We start from the raw sequence: 23,025 nt of genomic DNA on the forward strand, positions 1-23,025 counted from the left end.
GATGTATCCCCTACTACTTCTAGCAGAAACAAGCCTGATGAGAGCATCATGTTTTCATTGAAACAATTTTGTATTGGCCTCCAATGGAACAAGGTTACTAAAATAGAGGAGCAATTCCTATGTTTTAGCATCTGTTCCCCTTAAAATTTATGTATAATTCAGTACAGACTATAAAACACCGTATGAAGTCTCCATCAAATGTGTAAACATTTTTTTGTTATCAACTGAAATCTGTTCATTGACTACCATTGGGTTTATATTGGCTCCCTCTTCTGGCTGACATGCACAAAGTGCAGTGTAGTTGAGATTTTCTTCTCTTTTCCATAAATTATGGATCTGCACCAAAGGCAATGGCATAGCACAGAAATAATTTCTCTTATAATCCACCCAGGAAAACGGGCCATTTCAAATCTGACTACAGCAGTATCAAAACTGCCAATCCAAAGTACTAACCAAAAGAAAAAAAGCCATACACTATAGAAGAAAGACAACAATTAGAAGAAAAACAGGAATGCTGGAGGAAGTGAATACAAAAGGATATAATTTGGGGGTCCTGTTTAAGAAGAATGGCTCATTTTATGTTCAGAATTCTGAAGTAGATTTGGGAAGCTATTTTTGATTTTAACTATTTACATTAGTCAATTTCTAACTGTTCTTCTATTACATTCAGAAAATAATCACTTAAAATATTTTTAAATATATTGAAAACATGTCTAAATTATTTTCAGATGTTCTTTGATAGCAGTCCAAGGACATTTTTTAAAAGTTCATGAGAAATTTAAGCACGAATTATTCTAATTTTAGCAATGAGTTAGTGTGGGTGATGGGAATTTCTTTAGTACTTTAATATTTACACTCATACTAAGCTGCAGAAATGCATCAGTTACCTGCCCATCTTTGAATTATAGATTATTTCTCTCTTTAAAAAGTAATCAACCAACCATCATGAAAAAATATATAGCCAAAAAACCAAATTGGTCACAAATATATCAGAAAAAATACTGTAAAGCTGCCAAACCCAGTTTGTTTTTCCAGATCTTACTTCAACATACTGATTTTAACTTTGATATAAATAATTATGCTGAAGGTTTCCATCACAGGACAGGAGTTTTAACCTAGTCATGACTACAGGATTAGGTATTTGTAAAGGAGACACACCTTTGTACATCTACATCTTTTGTATCCTGCCTAAAATTTCAGCTGAAGATGAATTGACTTTTCCCCCACACATCCTAAACTGAGATCAAACATAAAATTCCTCTAAATTCAACTTCTTATAAAATCACTCTAGGCTTTTGTTTTTCTTCTAACATCTTCTTAGGTCTGTGGTCACTTACACTAAGAAGACAGTGAATGATAAATGTAAAAAGCAAAAGAACAAATTAGAGCAGCAAACTGACAACAGTATGTAAAATTACTGTATTGCCATAACATGAAATGTACCCAGGCTTGTAGCTAAGAGCTAACAGTTTTCCCCTTGTTCCAAAGATTCTGATCTTTGGTACTTGTGCAAATTTCCTCTCACCAGAGACTGTAGCCTGGTTAAGAATGAAAAGTCTGAGACAAGGGTAGCAGGCCCTGACAGTCACACATTTCTGCTCAGTGGATTACAGCTTAAACTTGAGTATAAATAAATGAATATCAGAGTATTTCTCTCATGTAGTATTACCTCTATTTAGTCTTTGTTCCGCTCAGACAGTTCCTTCTGGAATCATTTAAATGTGGATTATTCTGAACAGGCAACCAGAATACAAAACACAGAAACAGTCCCCAGTGAAATTTCAGAATTGCACATTCTTTTTTTTCCACAAGGCTCTTGTGATTAAGACTGTAAAAAGGGGTATATATTGAAACACAAACTGAAGCAAAAAAGAACGCATCAGATCATGCTCAGGTTTATAATTTTTTATGTTGCCCAATAAACAACACTTTACACATCATACACCACACCACTATTCTTTCTTCATCAGTATGGAAAGCTCCTCAATAACCTCTCAATCATTTTCTTGAGGAAAAAGAAAGGAGAAAAAAGAAACAATCTCCAATGCAATGAATTAGATTGTTGAACACTGTATATTTCTAGATAGAACACATCAGCGAAAACATTTCTGTAACTCTGTTCCCAGTTATTCAAATCCTATTATTCCTATTATTAAATTTCTAGAGCGGAAAGAAATAGTCTATCATTAGGACCAAAATTTCCTAAGGGCTATATTCATAAAGAAGTAGTTCAATGATTAGATGTTCAATCACACCCAAGGTTGCAGAAATTTCATCCTGCAATAATGTTGATGTTATAATTTTGTGGCAAGTAAAATTTTTCCGTCTGAATGACCGAACTTCTGCGCAAGTAAAAAAAAATTGTGATGAACAAAAACAGTTAAGAAATGGTATTTTCTTAATATAGTATTGTATACCATATACCTTGATTATATTTATAAAGAGACCTATGAGAAAATAATGGCAAACAAACGAGGCTGGGTAAGTCTGCCGTATTTTGATTTTGTGGTTACCCAAGAAGCAGCTGCAGGCGGGGTTCAGCACCACCCAGCTCCCAGCACACCTGCAGAGGCAGGTATGAGCTCACAGCAGAACAGGCAGCAGCCACACGGGGTGGGAGAGTGCAGTGCAGGCAGCACCAGCCCCTTCCATCACTGAGAAAAGCAGTGCTCTGTGATTACCTTTGTTTTCCCTCAGGCATCCAAAGGCATCAGGCTTCTCTGCCAAGCTCCTGTCACCCGCTGGCAAGCACATTAAAAATGGTCTACATCTCAGTATTATTAGAATAAGCTAGTTTTAGTTATAGAACTGTGAATTTGGCAGTATTGCTACAAGCATACACAAATTATACAAATCAATTACTATTTGGAAAACAAACTGGCTTATATTTACCACTGATCAATGATGCAGCAGAGTACCTAATGACACCCAGGCATTTGCAGAACATGCAAGCTTTGCCAACAAAACATAAAAACTTAAGAGTCTGGGACATCAACCTAGAGCTCTTCAGCTGATGCCTCTGGACTCTGATGGGTTTGGTGTGTATGCACCACACACACATAAATATTGGCTGCAACAGATGAATCCTTCAGTGCAGCTTTAGGATGAGTTGAAGAATGGAACAATTCCCTAGAAAGTGACATTCATTTATAGCAGGTTGGCACTATTAAAAGAAAAGAGGAAAGTACTGTGAAAACTATATTTTGGAAGTAGCTGTAACAACTGGCATCCAAGGAGTCCTTCAAGAATTAATTTGATGAGTTTTTGGTAAAGTGATCTCACCAAAAGAGAGTTGTGACAGAAACAGAATTGAGTTGTGCAGATCATTAACTGAACAAGTTGTTTCATTTCAGATTATATTTCACTATGCCAGCTTCCAATAATATTGTCTTTCCATTTTTTCACATTTTCCTAGGGAATTTTATAGTTGTTTTCAAATTCAACATTTTCCATCTACATTTTTTGCAAATTAAAACTATTGCTATATGATAAATCACTTGATCTTTATCAACATGCAGCATATCATTGTTGCTGTAACATGCTTACATGCACAAACCTTGTTTATGTGGCTGAAGTTTGCTTGCAGCAAACACAGGACCAAACAACTTACCCCAAATGCCTTTCAGCCCAGCTAGAGAATTCCTACCTCGTGGCAGGAGAAGAGGCGCACTCCCTCCATCTGATGGAAGACGGGGTAGTGGGTGCTATCGATGGTGTCCCGGCGGTAGACATCTCCCACTGCCAGAAAGGCGTCTAGGCCAGAGTGTATCAAGTCCCACTGGTGGGCTGATGTGTGTGCTCTTAGCATGTGGTCACGATTCAAGTAGTAGTTATCCTCTTTCCTTCTGCTGGCATGGTTTTGTGGAATAAGTAAACTATCAAAATTCTGCTGGACTGTAACCACTGGAGAAAGACCGTCGTACACAGAAAAGAGCGGAGTCCCACGGCGTCCTAAGTAATGTTTGTAGAAGTGCTCCTTCACCTGCTCCTTGATTAGCCACAAAGGGTGATGTTTTCTGTTGTGCAAGTTCTTCCCCACCTTGGAAAGAATCTTCTCTGTGACATTGGTGTAGTCATCTTGAGGATAGGATTTACCAAGCAGTTCCACTGTATTTGAGCAGGGTACACTGGCACCAAAATCTGAAGGTACAGACTTGGATGAAGAATGCCTTGAATGGGTGGAAATTCCTTTTACTTTTACTTTTGATGATAAAGCTGTTGTTTTAGAATATTTAGCTACTCTCATGAATTTCCAGAGCATTGCCATTGTAAACTTTATGATCTAGAGAAAGAAAAGGAATTTAAAATATTTGAGTTAGGAACTGCAATGTTGCTGCAGGAATTGCTATTATCTTAGGGACAGATAAATCCAAATGTCTGCTTGATTAGCATGACAAAGTTCCCATTATAAACCACTCTTTTGACTTCAGAGGATGGAAAATACCCTTGTGGTCAAATTTCAGCTTGGATATTTTAATCAGTTATCAGGCTTCTGCATGACTGCACCAGTAATAATGACTCTAGACCTAGCCTGAACCCCATTCCAGATTATGCTCTTCAAAGATGAATAAACATCAGGCCTTCTTTGAAACAATATTTTTCCTCCAATTACAAAATGTGGCAATAACTTCATATTACTTCAGAGAAACTAGGAAACTTAACAGTGCCCTTCCGCAGTCAGAACTGGCTTACAACAAGCAATTAACTTATTGCTATATCATCTCCATTAGCAGAAGCTGCAGAACGTGTTCCACATCTACCTGATGCATGTGGCATGCACTATGCAATCATCACAAATTCTTATTTAATGCCAGACAAAACCAGTTTAACCTTTCAAACTACTGAACCACTGTGAAAAAACAGATGGCCAGACAAGACATATATTTATATATAAACAGCTTATTAAATTCACATATGAGTATTGCACAAGATTCACCATAAAGACTGCATAAAGTCAGAACCAATGTTAGAATTTTGCAGTGATCACAAAGCCCCTTTTTCCACATGTTCCCCAGGATGGCTGCTTGCACAGCTCCCATGGCTGTACAGGGAAGGCAGGCCTGTCAGATACCAGGAAGGCAAAGTGATGAGATTCTTCAAGTTGTCTGAACTGAAGAACTCATTTCCCATCAAAGGGCCATCTTTACACATCCTCCCTGTTCACAGACAGGCTTTGTGCTTCATGTGTACACAGCTGCATTCTCTGTAGAGCTCAAAGATAATTCCAAAACCAAAGAGTTTTGAGAGTGATGAACCTTTCAGTCACTCCTTATGCATAAGCCCATTCTGAGATGAAAAATTACTTGAAAATCTATAGATGGGCTTCAGAAATATTAGCAAAGGTCCCAGTAAAATAATTAAGCATTAAAATTTGCTTATTATGGCATGGGAAAGCAGAGGCATTAGAAGTTAAGTGACCAGGGAAAGGCATCTGCTACAAACTGGCTTGTACTTCTTTATGAACCAAGAATTACAGGGCCACAGGTTTCCTGAGTGAAAGAATTTTCTGCGAAAGTCATCTTAAAGAATTAGGGGAAGAAAGGACATAAGCAATAATAAATGCACCACAGTCTTCAAGGGATACAGTCTTTAGGATTACAGTATCTGGCTAGCTTTCCACAGGAACATAAGGAAAACAAGTGTAAGTAACAAAATAAACAAGGTGAGACTATTTTTCATACTCTCATGCTTCAAAATACGTATGCAAATGAACAGACATACTAAAATAGGGAGTACCAGAAAAAATCAAATCTGTAAAAGATAATTAGTATGGTCACATTTGGCTTTAATTCTGGCTTGTATCTAGAAGTTTTCCACAGGTCTTTTTCCTCAAGTCATTGTATCTCAATTAATCAAAATAAAGGCAAGTTGGGTAGACCGAAATTAATCCTGGTGGGGAAGCATAAGATTATTGAATATTCAGTTTAATCCTTTTTTGGGTGGAATAACTTTAGAAATAAGTAACAGCTATAAATTTTATCTAGTTTCGAAACTTTTAAGAATGACTGCCTTGGGCAGGGGGGCAGTAAAGAGTTTACAAAGCTATTTCATCAAATTAGCTCTTGATCATTACTGAGAATGTTCTTCAATAAATTAATTCACATACATATCAGAAACCACTCTGATAGAGGCTAAGCAAGGAATAGTCTTACATTTTGAAAAGAGACCCCATACGTTCTCCTTCATGGAAAGTGAGTTCTCATTTTCAAACAGCTGCTTGAAATACCCAGTCCTAGTCAGATAATGAATTCAGCTTCCCTTAAGTAAATATCACCATCTGCCCATACATTTATTTTTCTAAAAACTTCAATTCAAAACTTACACATAACCGTAATGTACAAAAACTCCCATAACTTTATCGTGATTCTTGTGATGTTTGCTGCTTTCTTAAATATCATTCCTCTGAGAATCAGACAACCTCATGAGAAGCTTAACTTTCACATAAACAGTTTTGATGATTATAAATTTATGGAAAAAGAAATAAGAACATGCACCACCAGTACTAGGGAGGCAGTCTTGTTTGTTTGTTTAAGACTCATTATTTTTAAGGGAGACTCTAGTATATACATCTTCAAGGGCTTACCTGATTATATTTCAGTATTTGTAATGAGGAAGCCTGCTATCAGTTTCTGATAGTTCAGAAACACTCTTTTTTCTAAGCAAGTGATACATACTCCTAACAAACCTGTACAGGAGAAAAACCTACTGAACTTGTGTCAGAGTTTTTATCTTAACATTATGCCTGTGCCTTAAATAGTTAAATGGCATTATTATGTGCATTATTATTCTAGTCCAAAGCAAAATCTGAGCAGTAAGTAATGTGAATAATAAGAAAAGTTATAGTTTTCAGATGAGTCCAAGTACTGCAAACAACAGCAAGCAAGCACTAAGTGTTCCCCTAACATGGTATCACAACCAGAGTTCCAGAAACACTCAAGTCCTACAACAACACTCTGCTACTTCCCTCTCCCACCACAGAGTCACGTATTCCTCTTTCAGAATCATTACAGAAAAATGGTATTGGACTTAGTTCAAGTCAACTAGTGATAAGTTACATTTGGGCAGAGAAACCACAGAGAAGAAAGTAAAATATGTTTACACTCTGCAGACTGTACACAAAATCTTCAAACCAAAGTAATGTTTACCAAGGCAGAGAGCAACATTGGAAAATAAAGACATCTCTTTACCTTTCTTCTAGCAATAAATGCTTGGTGTTAAGAACACACTAATTACTTATGTTCTCATATAATAAACAGAAATTTATGCATTTATGCTTATTTATTTCCATCTGTGTTTATTTAAACGTCTGGAAAAGCAGTTTAAATGTATCATTTTCTTCCTTTATTTCCACCATACTTTTCATTTGGCAGAGAAACAAAACTCTTTTCTGTGCACACTGACAAAACCTGAATCCCACAGCAAGGCCTGCCAGCCAGCTAACAAGAACAGTGAGCCAAACAGCAGCTGCAGGGTCTGAAGCTGAAAACAAATACATAAACCAGAAATAGACATTGAACTACCACCACTGCCATCTACCATGAATGGCAAAGCCCTCCACCAGCATCACCAGTGAATCCTGCACTCTGGGTTTGGCAGTGGCTCTGGCTCACAGCTGGGAGCCAACACAGGGCTCTGGATGAAGATGCAGGGTTTTGGAAGCAGGCTGTTCTGCTGGCAGCTCTCCATGGGGTTTCTCAAAGCTCTGCAGGTGAACATGCAAGCACCAGGCCCACCACCTCCTAATACACATGTCCTCAGCCAGAGAGCACCATGGACACATTTCAGGGTACCTCAGCAGCTCCCCTGAAGCTCCATGGCTCAGGTTGCTGGACCTCAATCTCCATACTGAGATGTCTACTACAACTCTAGTCTTGGATAGGAATGACACCATGCATTACTTGGAACTACACTTGCACCTAGCTCATGCTTTTGAGCAGCTCCAAGGCAGACCAGAGGACAGAAGGTGGCATCCACACCACCCAGGGGTGAAAAGGCATAAGAACAACCCTGTCCGTGCTGTGCATAGACCAGGCACAGATACAACCACACCTGCCAACATCAGTCATGTATCACAGGCCCTATGACATTTCTACAGCAGTTTTAATTGATGGGCAAGGCTCCTTCCTCCTGTACAGAAAACCAACTGTTCCCCATGCAGCAGCCCAGCAGACATTACACATGCTAAAAGTACACCACAGTCAGGAGCCTGACAACAGGGAAATAGCAGACAGAATACATCAGACAAAAAATACCATGGTTTTGGAGCACATGCAAAAGGAAGTTTGATTTGATAAGGGATCATACTGCTGTACTGTTAAGGGATGTCCTTTCATGTCTAAATCCAGGTTTCCATGTCATAGTGCAGCAAGGATTAAGACAGCATTATCACAGCTGCAGTGGTATTTGTCACAATTCTCCACTACCCAGCTGAGGCTTAGGAAAGAATCATAGACTCAGTGAAATTCCTCCTTACACCTGCTTTGAAAAAGGAGGAGAAAAGAGGGGCAATTTAGCAGCCCACAATGAAAGGAGACAGTGCTGTGCACCAATGTTGTTTTATTCACTCACGTCTCCTGAGAAAGTGGAAGAGGGACAACGCTCCTGTTTGAGCAAACTAGAGCCCAAAGGGGCCAGCATGTGGGGCCATTTGCTTGGTGTTTGCATCTGTGAGCCAAGGGCACCCTCGCTCCTGCTGACCGCGTTTCTCTCTGCCCTGTGCTTTTTACAGCTTATGGCTGCAGAAACACAGATGGGCTACTGCATACATAAACCCAAGTACATGACGGGTTTGAAACCAAAATTCTACAAAGATGAGAGTCTGTCTCCTATCCAAGAATAGCTAATTAATGCAAGACTCTGAAGTGCCATGGAAAATGTTAGAAAAGTTGGGCTGCCACCATTTTGTGATGTGACAGCTTTTATCTACCGTATGTGTGGGGAGGGGAGTTCAACCAACATAGCATATGTTGAAACAAAAATTATAAACATATGTTAGGCTGCTAAAATTGGACATTTACCAGTCTGCTTAGCAATTTAGCTAAGCATTGAATTTTAGTTTTGAAAACTATGTAGGCATACAGCAGCAAATATCATTGTATTGCCATGACCATATCTGCCTTTCATAGGATATAACATAAATTGTTTTGCATGCGATACTAATAACAAGCTCGGATTTTTAAATGCTCATTTTAAAATGATGATACATTGTTGCACACCAGAACAGACTTCTACTGAGCATGCTGGATTTATATAACACACACAGACTTCTGAAATAGCCTTGCAGATAAATTAGAATGGATCCATTTTAGAACCTGACCTTCCAAGGGCAGAATATTATCAGATATCCCTGATGATCGCCAAACGCCATTAAAGTACTTCATGAACTACAAAGCATTGGCAAGATAATATAGCTTTCTAGTATTTGGCTCTTAATTTTTTCATGTACTTGGAGTTCATCTAGTTAATAATCTGTCAGTAAGTTCCAGAAACACACAGAAGAACTTTTTATTATTATTTTGTTATTTTGTTATTTTTCTTGACTGAAGCAAAAATATGTCATAAGCTGGCTGGCTGTCTGCTCTGTAATGGTGATACATTAATCACAATGCCACCTTGGGCGACATTCTGAGGCTTGCAAGATTGAGAGAGAAAACTAAAAACCCTTTCCTGGGATAAGGCATGATCCTGCTTTCTCTCAGTGCTACACATAAGAGCTTCTTAAATATGAAAGGTATGAACAACCATGCTCCTTTTCCACTGATGCAGAAGATGCTGAATGTCTGAACAAAGGCCAGCATCCCATGGCCTGTCTCAGACACATGAGCACCTGGAGGCAAACACAGAAAATACAGTCCCCACTGCTGTGGCACACCTTCAACCACCTGCACCACTCCCTCAGGACTGCAAGGTGGGCCAAGATAACCACAGTGAGCAGCAAGTCTTTGGAGAAGGGAATGTACCTCTGGGCAAGCATCCATTTCAAAATGTCTTGCATCATCCCTTGAGTTCAGTCACCATCCAGCTGCAGGTTTGATATTGCAAATGGTGACAAAATGCTATCCCAATACAACAAGTTTCAGTGCCCCAAGCAGGCCTCCAAAGGCTGATGCAGGCTCTGGTTTCCCTGCTAAACAGTGTCACTCCGGGATTGTTCAGGTTTATCCATAAGTTTCCCGCTAACTAAAAGGATAATGCTTCCAGACACGATTCAAAGCAAGTAAAATGCTTTTCAGTAGCCAAAACACTTGCAAATTTTGTAGCTGTGCTGCCTACTGGTATGAGATAATTTCAAAGACTCATTTAATCAGATTACAAGACAAGTTACAGTGAATTTGTTTTAAACAATTCAGTAGATTATCTACACACTGGAATTTGTAATCAGCAAGCTAATCAGGTACATCAAATTGTTGAATTATTGAGACAGTATATATTTTTTCAAAAGATAAAAAAAAATGTATACAACATAGAGTATTAAGAGTATACAACATAGACCTTAAGAGTTAAAGACCACAAGCAAAACAAATTCAGACTTCTGGGTGGGTGGAAAGGCACCAAACTCTCTAACATGCGTAATTGAGAAGTATAAGGTGAAAAGCATGATGACACTCTTTTCATTTGGACTTTAAAAAAAAATGAATAAAAACAAAATAGGCAAATTCTGAGGAAAGAAACTATGGGTGGAAAAAGAAATTATATATATGCATGACAGAAGATTAAACTAAGGAACATCATCAGAAAAAAATCTGTTTTTCTTTCATTTATACCTTAATTTTTTTTTTCCCCACAAACTAAAACAGAGTTTATTTACTGAAGAAATATCAATAAGGCCCTTTAGTGGTAACTTCCAATAATGCATATAACTAAGGCACGCAGAGCTACTAAAAATTAAATAGCTGTGACCTGATCTCCTGCCGACATTCCTGTGTTCTTCCTTACCTCCACAATGAGACAAAACAGCTAAAAGTCAATGCCTTATTTTAAGGGAAAATTCTCATTACACAAACATATTTTGAATACATTTCATTACAAATTATAGACTGTGAAAAGGCAATGCAGAAATTATTCTCAAATATTCTCAAATGTGTCTACTGCCTTTAAATATATCCAGTTTTCAAGGAATGCAACCTGAAAAAACACTACCTTTGCCTGCCGAGGGAATATTCTTTTTCCAGTGCCTTGAAAGTGCTGCCAAACAGCTTTCTGCATTTGTAAATAACTGTCAGATGAAAGGGACAGAGACACTTAAACACCTATCAAATCCTCACTGCAAGATTATCACTATTCCTTCTGCCTTCTTTTTTCCTTCAGTATCTGCAATTCATTATGTGTTTTTACAGATGCATACACCACAAGAATTTTACTCCTACAGAGTTTCATATAAGTAAAAATAAATTTGTTTAGAAATTAAATATTAGCAGTATTTATTGTAGTGGGGTACCTTCTTAGTTCTCACTGATTAGCTACACCATTTGGGCATAATAAAACTTTAGAGACCTCATCCTGCCTCAACAGGAAGAGGGAGTAATACCTTTTTTAAAAAAGTTATTAAATACCAAGAATGGGACACGTGCAGACCTAGTGACAGTGGAAAAGACAGCAGGGGAAACCAAATTATTTAGCCAGGACATGCCAGAGGAGGCAGCAAACATGAACCATTAAGTTCATCCACAAATTAGAAAGTCTTTAGCTTTACCTGCTGTATCCCCATAGTACTGATTGTTATTCCATTCTTCTGGAGAACTGGGGAAATCTATGACTTACCACAGATCTCCAGATGCTCTCCTTAGTAATACCCTAGCCAACATGGTATAGTTAGAATAATTTAAGTAGTATTATAAACCAGCAAGCATAATTAGTATTTAAGACCCAGGAGTTATTTCATGGCTGTAATATGTATGTAATCAACAATAGGATGTTTCAACCCTAAGTAGCAGCAGGAATATTGCAAGTTTTGTGTCATATCAATTTTTCGTCACATCAAGCTTTAAAGAGATCAGTTTCACAAATTTGCTATCATCTTAAGCCAAAATATCACCAGAGATCGGCACCTCAGACCTAGCTGTGATATTAACTTGGTCTCAACTTAAGCTCTTAGCTATGGTATCATTCCTTGGTCTGTCTCTGTTACAGAAATAATGAAAGTGTGAACAGACAGAGCCTTTATCAGGACTATGTATATTTCAACAGCCAATCAAAAAAAGAGAGACAAATATCTCTACAGATTCCCCTTCAGAATCAATAAGTCTCACAGACTTCAGGATGGATAAAGAAGAGAGTACGTGGATGTTTGCAGTGGAGACTCCACTGCAGTACCGCATCTCCCAGCTGGAAAATGTAGGGTCACGTGTGCACAAATAAGTCATCTCTAGTTTGAACTGCACCATCTTCATTTATCTGTCATGGGCTCTGACAAAGCATTTAAGGAAAAGATTAGAAGGCTCCTAAGAAAGGAACTACATTTCCCTGCCTGGGGCATACCACTTGTCTGAGGTTGGTTGGAACAGGCCTGAAATATTAATGAGCAAACCATTTGTCAAGAAAATTATGCAAGAAAACTTGGCAGCCATACAAAGGGGTTAGCAATAAGATATCAAGCTAGGGCAGTGCACACTAAGCACTTGAAAGAGAAAACAGGAAAGAAAAATTTTTTTAAATCACTTTCATTTGCCTGTTCACATTCATAAGCTTTGGAAGAAAACAGTAAATTAATGAGTGAGTAAAACATCACACTCAGTAATAACAGGTACTAACTTCTAAAAGGGACTATGTGCTGCTCTAGGTCTAGAATTCATGCTTTTAGGTATTGATTCCTTCAAGACATTTCTCCTAGTGACATTCTTTGCAAATAAACTTGCTTACCAGGTAGCATGTGAGCTAAAAGGTATTGTCATGACAGAAACCACTTATTATTTAAATTTGACATAAGTAAATGGGGAAAAAAAACCAATTTGCACAAGGGAAAGACACACAAAACCAAAAAAGCACATTATTCTTGAGGTTTCCTCACAAATCATAGTGAAGAAAAGCAAAGACAAAACTGTAACCACTCTGTAAAATCAGATGTTAAAATCTATACTCTCTGAACAGACTGAAGACCTAAATCACTTCCAGGAGTTTCCAAGTATCATTTCTCCTTAAGAGGAACTTGCAAAAGAAAAAGATTTAAGAAAAAGACACTTCAGTCAGACTCCAAATTTATTTTTAATTTTTATATATTTATAATGTAAGTATGTTTTAGGGCCAGGTACACTATAATTTTACATAGCACTCCTTATACAATAAATTTGAAGGCTTAGTTTTTAAGTAGGCAATGCTAGTTTTCACTGTAAGCAAACCTGAAAAGCATCCAAAGCATCACAGTATATTAAAAACTAATCTAAAATTTGGATTAAATATGATGATTGTCAAATAAAGCAAATTAATAATTTATTCTGGTTTACCAAAACATACCCATACTCACCTTGCCAAATGTTAAACATGTCCAACAATGTGATCCATAGGTTTAATCACTACTGACACCAATTGGACTCACAGACATACCAGAACAGTGTGATACAGCAGCATTTAGACTTCCATTAAGCAGCACTCTGCTTTTCCAAAGCATATCTCTACACAGGATCTCAAAGTGCTTTTCAGCCATTAACCAGTTAAGCTCTACAGTATGCCCATGGGAAAAGTATTACATTATTTATACCCATTAGTGCAGCAGCTCCCAAGTCAAAAGCACTGTCTTTCAACTTCTTGGCTTTCACCTTTTTTTTCCCAAATTGTTTTGACTATATTGCCATTTTTATCTGTGTTCAGAATTTTTTGTTGTTTGCAATATCATTTTATCAACAGCTCAACAAGTATAACTGCTACTGTGAACAGAATCAAAATGTTTTGAGAGCAGCTTGCCAGAACTGCCCATTAGGAACCACAATGAACAGCTCAGAAAAAGTGAGATATTCCCATCAAAACAATCTTGTCCTTGAATGTGCAGATTTTTAAGGTTCAAACCTACATTCCTTGAGCAAGAATTACAGAGCCATTGCTCTGCTTGTATTGTGGCTCAAACTTCAATGTTATTGTAATTAAAATTACATTTTCAGCTTGATCAGGAGATATCAACTGCAGAAGTAGAAGACACTCAAGGAAGATGGTATAGGAAAGGTATATAAATGAAGCTTTATTGAGGCAAACAGGGAAATGCAAAACTGGGTGGAGTGACCATTGCTGCTGTACCTGTTCCATGGCAGGGTTGCCCTAAAATCCAGCATGGCATTCACAAATTGTCATCCTCTAAATAGTATTTCACCTCTGGTCACAGTTTACCAAAACCAAGAACAGCATTTACTTCAATGAAGAAATTGTACGACAGAAGCAAAGAATTGTTAAGGTTGGCAACCTGCTCTAGAGCTCTGTCACCTAAAACTTAAAGAACTTCTTCCTCATGTTCAGATGGAACTTCTTGTATTTTATTTTATAGCCACTGCTCCTCATCCTGTCATTGGGCAATGCTGAAAAGAGTCTGGCACCATCCTCTTGGCACCTGCTTTTTTGATATTTATATGCATTATTGAGATGCCCTCTCAGTCTTTTCTTCTCCAGACTAAACAGGCCCAGATACCATGGTCTGTCCTCATAAGAGACGCTCCAGACCCCAAATCATCTTTGTGGCACTCCACTGGAATCTCTCCAGGAGCTCCTTGTCTCTCCTGTACTGAGGAGCCCAGAAATGGACACCACATTCCAGATGTGGCCTCACCAGGGCCAAGCAGAGGGACAGGATCACCTTCCTCAACCTGCTGGCCATGTTCTTCCCAATGCACCCCAGGATGCCACGGCCCTCCTGCTTGTGAGGGCACTGTTGGCTCACAGTCAACTTGTCATCTACCAAACTCTGTTTGTTGGTGACCTCTTTTGGGGAAGTTTCACACTGTACCTAACCCCACTGCTCATTTTGCCTCAGTGATTTTGCAGAGTGAATCATGTCAGCCTCCCAGTCCAGCCAGGGAAAAGAAAATTACATGGGTAGTTGTCTCTCCTGTATCACCTGTGAGAACTAACAGTCATCTGAGATTCAAACATAACACATTACAAGAGCTAAAGCAAGCAATTAAGAGTCTTTTAATCATATTTACCAGTGAAAACTTGGCCAAAAGCCACAGCACACCATGAGCCTTATGATTTGGCTCTGCAGGGGCCAAAATGTTTGATGCCAGCCTGACACAGCAGCCAGCATTTGCTGAAGTGGCTCAGCAGAGCTCACACAAGGCCCACAACAGCTTCAGAGTAAAGGAAAAAGAAAGCAAGCCTCACCAATGTCATGAAACAGCCAGAGGTTGTCTACTACACCATGCATTGTTACCACTACAGTAGCCCTTGAATCCAGGAAGACTAAAGACAAAATATGAAGATACAGCACATGAAAGGGAAATTGTCATGCCTGGTGCTGCCAGCATAGGCAATCAGAAACAAATGTGAGGTCAGTAGTGACAGGTACCACATATAAGTGCTAAATAATCCCATTATAATCTTTACGATGACCAGTGGGCAGAGGAAAACCAAATCCAGAGTGGAATTTAAAAGCATTGCAATATACTGAGAAACCAAATCATTAATAAACAGAGATGTAGGTCTCAATGTGCAATAAGGTGGGAAACAGTGACTTGCTGAGACCAGAATCAACTACGTGGGACCCGAGAAGGCCACAATGAATTAGCTTTACGGCAAAAAGGTACGGCCCCCTCTCCCGCACATAAATAAAAAACCAAAAGACTACTACTACAATAAGCTCCAGGTAAGGAAAATCAGGTTTTATTTAGCAAAGAAAAACATAACCAGCATCTACACAACACCTAACTCAGCCATAGATTTATGATGTGTGCCAATATTTTTTCACTGCAAAACTTTCCTATTACGTTCCTGGAATGCCAGGGACCACTGCCTAGAGCTAATAAATAAAAATGATGGCTCAGAATTGTTTTCTTCTCTGTACCTGCTAGCTCAAAGGTACAATTTCCCAAGTATAGGCTATCATGTAAGCAACACAGGGATTGACTCTGTTTTCATTTTGGGGGTATTTTTCTCTGTAGTTATTATCTTATTTGGTCTTAAAAAAATATTAACTTTATTTTCATGTTACTATACCATTTATACTCAAAGAATCAAAAGATTTACAGGAAATTTGTCCAGCTTACAATACGATATAACAAAATCTGGCCTGAGCACATCATCTCATTTTATATGCAGCATTAAAATATGAATATTGGACACTACTTTTGAGGCTGAGTAGACAAAATCATATTTATCACATCTGATCAACCTGATTCATCTACAAATCTACTGAATACCCAAATGTGAACTTGCAATTTATTCAAAAACATGTAAGCAAAACTGCAACAATTTCTATGCATAATTGCACAAACACCTAACTTCAGTACCTCTAAAATTTGCATGTGGCACTTTCATATTTGTAAATTACAACTAAACATTTCCACATGTTTCTACCCCACCAGCCAAGGATGAAAGGTCTCAAGATGAAGGCTTTTTAATTCTGAAAGTAAAAGCTGCTATCCTGGACCTTTCTGCCATTTAATTTCTGCCATTCCAATGCACTTACTGGCATCTGGGCTAGAAACTCTCCTTTTCCACTTCCTCTCTCTGTCATCTGCTGGGAGACAGAGAAATAATTAGATTGACTCAAGCAGTTCTGATTGCTTTCAGTGTGTGGTTCACTTCTTGACACCAGAGAGAGGAGTTGTGATAAATAAGGATCAATAGACTGGATAGGAATGTTTAAATTTTCCTCAGAGCTGAAGAGCAATGCCACCAAAGAAAAATTAAGTTTTTGTTTAGGGCAAGTTATTTAGCAAAAAAAGTTGAGTGAGTTTACTGTGTAGCAAAGTTTACCAAAGAGTTGTGAAGACCAGAATTTAAACAAAATGAAACTGAAGTCAGTCTTTTCAGCTCTCATTTACTTCTTACTAGAAGCACAGCTCAAAGGAAAGGAAAGCAATCAAGGCATGATGTTAACATTTCAACATCAGTTAAAGAAGAATTACATGCAGTGGAGGGGTCTTCAATCACAGACTGCTGCAAAATCTTATATAAAATATACCATTACAATCAGCACCTCTGTTCATAACTACAGAACAAGATCAAATACTGTGTACAGGCAGAAAAAAATAACAATAAAAAATTACCACCTCTTTCTTCCAGGCTGATGCTATTTAATTAAGATAGAGGTAGAAAAAAGATAGCTTCCTGTGTTATCATTGCTGTCATAGACCTGTTGTGAGCCTTCAGTCTTCTTTAGCAGTACATGAATTTAAGATAAAATAACTATAAAGCACTCAATAAGACTTATTTTCCTTAAAGTCTTCAAGCCAGCTTCTCCTCACAGCAGAGTAGCAAACTAAGGAAGGTTCTTCTAATGTCTCTTTCATACTTTCAAATTACTTCTCTGCTCTTATGGTTAATTGGATACCATGTAAAGTGGGTAAATCATAATGTTTTGCCAGAAAAACAAGAGGTAAATTTCAGTGGTCTTTTAACCTGATGTGCTTTTTGCAGTGCCTTCTACAAATTTGTTATAAATTGCAAAAATAAATAAAAGAAACATATCTTTTGATGTGTCCAGTGATCACATTTAAGGCTGAAAGTCACCATTTTGAGAAGGGTGGCACCCAACTCATTGCCAGGTTCAGCCTTACAAAGATAACTACAAAATCATGCACAGTTCTGACACCTGAATCCTGCACTGCACTGGGTGTATCTCACACAGCAGGAATTTGCAGCTTAAGACCTGAACTCAAATCTGTTTACTGAAAACTTTAGAACACAGCCTTTTGACATACCAGGTACACTCAAAAATATCTTGGGTAAATAAAATTACATCTCCATAAGAATGTCCTGCATTCAATTGTTCAAATAATTACCACATTCATCTCCATCCTAAAGGTATCCACACTTTACTCAATTTAAGTTCCATGGGCATCAAATTTAGTGCACTCAGTACAACTGTCATGCCAATTTCTATTATTTCTCTCAAAACCCACAAGTTTATTATTAGCAATCTGTGGGCAATTAATGTAAATATCAGCAGACTTGGATTTATCTCAATTAGTGTTTGTTTCAATTCCACGGGCAAACAAGAAATCATCTGCAGTAGGAATACCAATGACTTTATGTCTAGCTGTAGTCATGCTGCTGTGTTCGGCCCTCTCTCTCTTGGGAAAAAAAAAAAAGGAAAGTTTACATTGAATTGTGCATATTTTTCAGTATGTCACATAATGCCTTCAGGACATAAAAGTTACTCCATGACATGCTTCTTCCTATAGATACAAATGACACAAAACACACACCAGTGAAGAAGTGAAATATAAGTTCTGAAACAAAATACTATGATTTGATATTTAAAAGGATACTTTCATATTTGTCTCTTCTATAGCAACTGTGATCTGTATTGTTATAAGCATCCAGTAATTACAGAAGTCCAACAGAAGCCTGATTATTAAAGCTACTAAAACAGTCACAGAATATCCTTACCTGACCATTCAACTATTGTCAAATAGGAAGCTACTAATGTGCAAGCAAGCACCTCCAACTTTTCTTTTTGTGCCATGAGATCATTTAGCAAAAATCAAGTCTTGTTCTGCACTTACTATTCCTACTTGCTCCTTATGCATCACCAGATCATTAAAAAATTCAGCTTTTGTTCTATCCCACTGAGAAACAGTGGGGAAACGGTAGCACAGGCCAGAAACCACAAGATTGCTAATTTTCCTTCTATGCTTTCCAGCTTGTATTAGCAAAGAAAAGGCAGCTGACTCCCCCAGATATGCTTTCTCATAAGCAGGTGTTTTTCTACAGAAAACTACCAGTGAATGAACGCAAAATTTTATTTTATGAACCCAAAAAATCACTAATAGCTCTCTGTCAAACACAAGATGCTTTGCTGAGTGGGTTTTAGCAAGGATCTGAACTTGGTCCAGTTTCAGGGAGTGTTTCCATTAGCAACCTACAGAACTGAACAGAGGACATCCTTAAATCTACAGATCAACACTGCAGGTATGCTGGATAACAGGGCTGGAACCCAAAATCATTCTGTCAAACTAGAGAAGTGCTCATAAAAATAACAGAACAATTTGTCAGGGGCAAGCACAACTTTCCATACTTTGTCAAAGCCAGCTGCACACCAACAGCAGAGCAAATAAACTGCTAGACAGACAACACTTTCCTCAGAGGGGAATCAGGGCTTCTAATAGACCATGAGCTCCTTAAAAGTTCAAAATGGGATTCAAAAAAACAGGAAAGAGCCATCATATGGTTATATAAACAGGAATATCTACCACATAAAATAGGAAGCATTCCTGTCCTGTTTAGCAGGAAGGAATAAATAAGTGAAATTTTTGGCATAGCCATTAAAAAAAATGCAAAATACAAAAAAACTCAAAACAATTTGAAGTGTGCAAAGACAGTAGAAGAAATTACAAGTCTCAAAGAAGGCATTATGTAGAAGTACTGAATGTACCAAGTACTGAATGCACTATGTACTATAGCCAGAGAGGAAAGAAAGACACTTTCACCATCATCATCAGATCTGAAAGAAGTAGAACACACTTTGGATTAACCTTGTCTCCACTGCACCCTGGCTAGGACATGCAGCAATTCACCTACCGAAACCAAAGTTAAAAAAATTTGTGGAAGTTGTAAGGAGAACTCTTTCTACAAATACAGTGACACCTTGTAAGAGACTGCTTGTGCAGACCCTATTGTAGTTTTATTATTTCATGCAGATTTCTAAACAGCTGTGCTAAAAAGAAACAGGTGTAAAATTCAACCTGCTTTGGGGGCCAGACTAGTCAGTATCTCAAGGTCTTTCCAGTCTTATTGTGGTTTGTTATAATTTCTGTGATCATTATCACAATTTTTTTAATGAAGCACATATTAAGGGCTTATTCCTTAGAGGTCTAGCCAAGTCTTTCTTTCAGTAGCAGTTTTAATGGTGCTCATGGCTTTATGCCAGCTATATTGCTGAAAGCTTAGCAGGTGATGTATTTGCTTATAGGCACTGTCATATTTTATCCATCTCAGCATCTATTTAGTAAGTGCTCCAATATTCTAGAGCATGGCAGGTGCTATATAAAACACAGCATTATTTTCCATATTTTATTCTCCTCATTGGCATTCCTACTCTCAGATTAACTGGCAAAAGTACAAACATTCACAGCAATTTTTAAAAAGAAAGTTTGAGTGCTCACTGACAGCCACAGTTAGCTCCATACTATCAGTAAACAAAACAACACAACATTGTTCCTTCCATATTACAACAAAATTTCTCAGCAGTTTTTTGCATAGATGGAAATACGATGATAGAAAAACTGCAGTGGCCATTTGGACACCAGCTGCTAATTGTGTGTTGGAACAACACTACCTGGTTCAGTTAAAATGCATTATGGTGGTATTTCAATTATTCTCTTCATCTTGTTTCACAGCAGAGGATAGGCAGGAAAATCCATATGGATTAGGCTTTTTCATCCATAATTTCATGCTACTCTTGTAGGATTTCTAGCTGGTCTAGGTAAAAATTTCCACTGAAATTAATGGATTATAATGAGCTGACAAGATACTATTTTTATTCCATTCTTCAAACAGCAGTCATACATATTGTGATGTTTTAACTTCTCTTCTCAGTATTCCTTCATACAGAAGTCATCATTTCCATTACTTGGGTTCTTGAAAAACTTCTACTAATTTTTCTTCAATCTCAATTTAGAGAGTAAGGGGACTGAAACTGAATACAATACTCAAGAGTCGATATTTCAGCTGATATTACTGAAACATAAAATGACTTTGGGAAGGTTATCTCCTCCTCCTATCCCAATGCTCTTCTGTACTTACATTTCATCTTGACTGCACTCCTCACTACAGTGAGATTAAACATTAAGTACAACACAAACCTGTATGATGCCTGTGACTTTACTGCTTGAAGGACTTGAAAAAAAATATTTCTCCTTTTCTCAAAGCAACAAGTTTTTTTTAATTTATAATTTGTTACTCCAACACCTCTAAGCATATTCACATAGAAGTGCAAGGAACATATTTGAATTTATTCACAATGCCTTCACTTTTGTCCATCACTATAAGATAGGAACAGAAATGTCTCCTAACTAATTACAGCTGATGTTCACACCCAAGCAATTCAGAAATGATGCTTCATTATCAATACTACTTTATTTCAGGGCAAAAAAAGAAAGTAATACAGGTGAACGCTGGCAGGAGCAGAGAAAAAAGGAAGTTGTTTTCCTTTATCTATCCTGTGTCATTAGGTAAAGACCTTTTTTTAACAGTATCACTCAAGTAGCAGCTGTGTCCTATTGAAAAATGCTCAAAACCATGGAAAAGCTGTGCAAGATGTCAGAAACATGGTATGGGCCAGTCCATTTAGTATTTTTATGTGTTTCAAATACCTGTAAGTCGTCTGAAGACAAATTTTAGGAACAGCTGAAAAATCTAAAACCGTAATTCCTTAGGTGGAATTCTTCTCACAGCACATCACAGAGTGCTCCTCCCAGTGAGGAGAACATTTCAGGATGCACTTCTACATAATCACAGAATCTATTACGCTAGGAGCAAAATTAAAAATCTAGCATCTTACCAATAACAGTAGAGAAGGTCAAGGCAAGATAAAGAATAGGATAATAGGCCCTCTTATAAAGCAGCTTGGAATCAACTTTCCATTTTTTTTGGTAAAGAAACCAAGTACAGAAAAAATTCTTAAAGTACCAGGCATGAAAAATCCCACATGACTATTTAATGCATTTTGCAGGACAGAGAGCTCCACGACAGACTTGATGACAAAATACATATGCTAGCACACACGAGCTTTCCTTGAATGAAGCCAGGTGAGTGGAAACTAACAATGCAATCAACAGCACCAAAAGCCTTTTCAATATGCTCTCCAACAAGGTTTTGTCTCTTCTCCTGGTAGACTCACCACTGATCTTTCCATCAGGAACACGAAGAGAACATGAAGGGTATTGCAAACATATCCAGAAGAGAAAACAATCCCTTTCTCTCTTCCACTCTATCAGTTCTGTGAAGTAGAATAGTCTTTTTTTAAATTGCATATACCAGTGATAGAAAAGCAGTCACTTGGCAAGCAGATTACTTCTTGACTGCTAAAGCAAACACCTCAGGAATGTTTTGGGTTGTTTTTTTTTTTTTTAATTTATAACCACAAAAGTTAAGGCTTTCCTCTTCCAGAAATAATCTAACTTTTGGAGCAGGACAAGCAACATACCAAAGCAACATAACATTATAATCATATTTATAATGTTTTAAATCATGAACCTGTTTTTAAAATCCCATATTTTTCATATGGGAAAAGTTATCAGCTTTCATCCACTGCAGAGCACATGTTTTTTATCTCCTGTAAAGTTTCCTATAAACTGCAAAGTTTCAAGGCACTAAATCTTAGGTGCACTTTGTTTAGATACTGAATTTTACTACAAGTAATACTTACAGGCTTTTTATGTGTGTTTTAAAATATCTTCCTTTCTTGACTATATATAGCAACAAAATAAAGAGTAGATTTACAGATGCAGAAAATGAGAACTACCGACAATAAACATGCAAAACCCTCTGAACTGTTAGTAAATAAACTTTCCTGTAGAACATTTTGGGTGTTCTGTATATCAAACGCAATGTTGAGTGCACAGCATAAAATTTTACTGATAAGATCTTAAGATTACTACTTATGACTCACAAGCAACAACAGTTGCCATACAAACTACTCTATGGAAGTGACGGTAAAACGTAAAACTCTCAGACTTTATGGCGTAAGTAATCACCATTCTGCTGACTAAAATCTTAATTATATATGTCATGCTGGGGCCCTTGTTCACAGGTCACACGGGGTCTCAAATCTCCCCAAATTTCCATTTGATAATCAACCATTCCCTTTTTCCCTGCTGAGTCTGTCCTGGCATCATCTAAGACTCTCCTTGTTTTTCACTCTTTCCATTAAAATCATAAACT

The 23,025-nt window shown here is 37.7% G+C and overlaps 1 protein-coding gene across 17 annotated transcripts in view; it reads right to left on the reverse strand.

The window, feature by feature from the left end:
- The window catches only part of FARS2 (phenylalanyl-tRNA synthetase 2, mitochondrial), a 231,007-nt gene that overhangs the window by 172,218 nt on the left and 35,764 nt on the right, over positions 1-23,025 (reverse strand). For 14 of the 17 annotated variants that reach the window (XR_013182985.1, XR_013182996.1, XM_077181170.1 and 11 more), the window contains one exon: positions 3,647-4,282. The exons of the other annotated variants lie outside the window; for them this stretch is intronic. Coding sequence is in view for 12 of the 14 variants with exons in the window: in XM_077181129.1 (XP_077037244.1) it covers positions 3,647-4,282 (636 nt within the window). In the remaining 2 variants the exon portion in view is untranslated. The remainder of the gene's footprint in view (positions 1-3,646; positions 4,283-23,025) is intronic. 17 annotated transcript variants of the gene reach the window in all.

This window comes from Agelaius phoeniceus, chromosome 1 (assembly GCF_051311805.1).
Source record: "Agelaius phoeniceus isolate bAgePho1 chromosome 1, bAgePho1.hap1, whole genome shotgun sequence".
NCBI lineage: Eukaryota > Metazoa > Chordata > Aves > Passeriformes > Icteridae > Agelaius > Agelaius phoeniceus.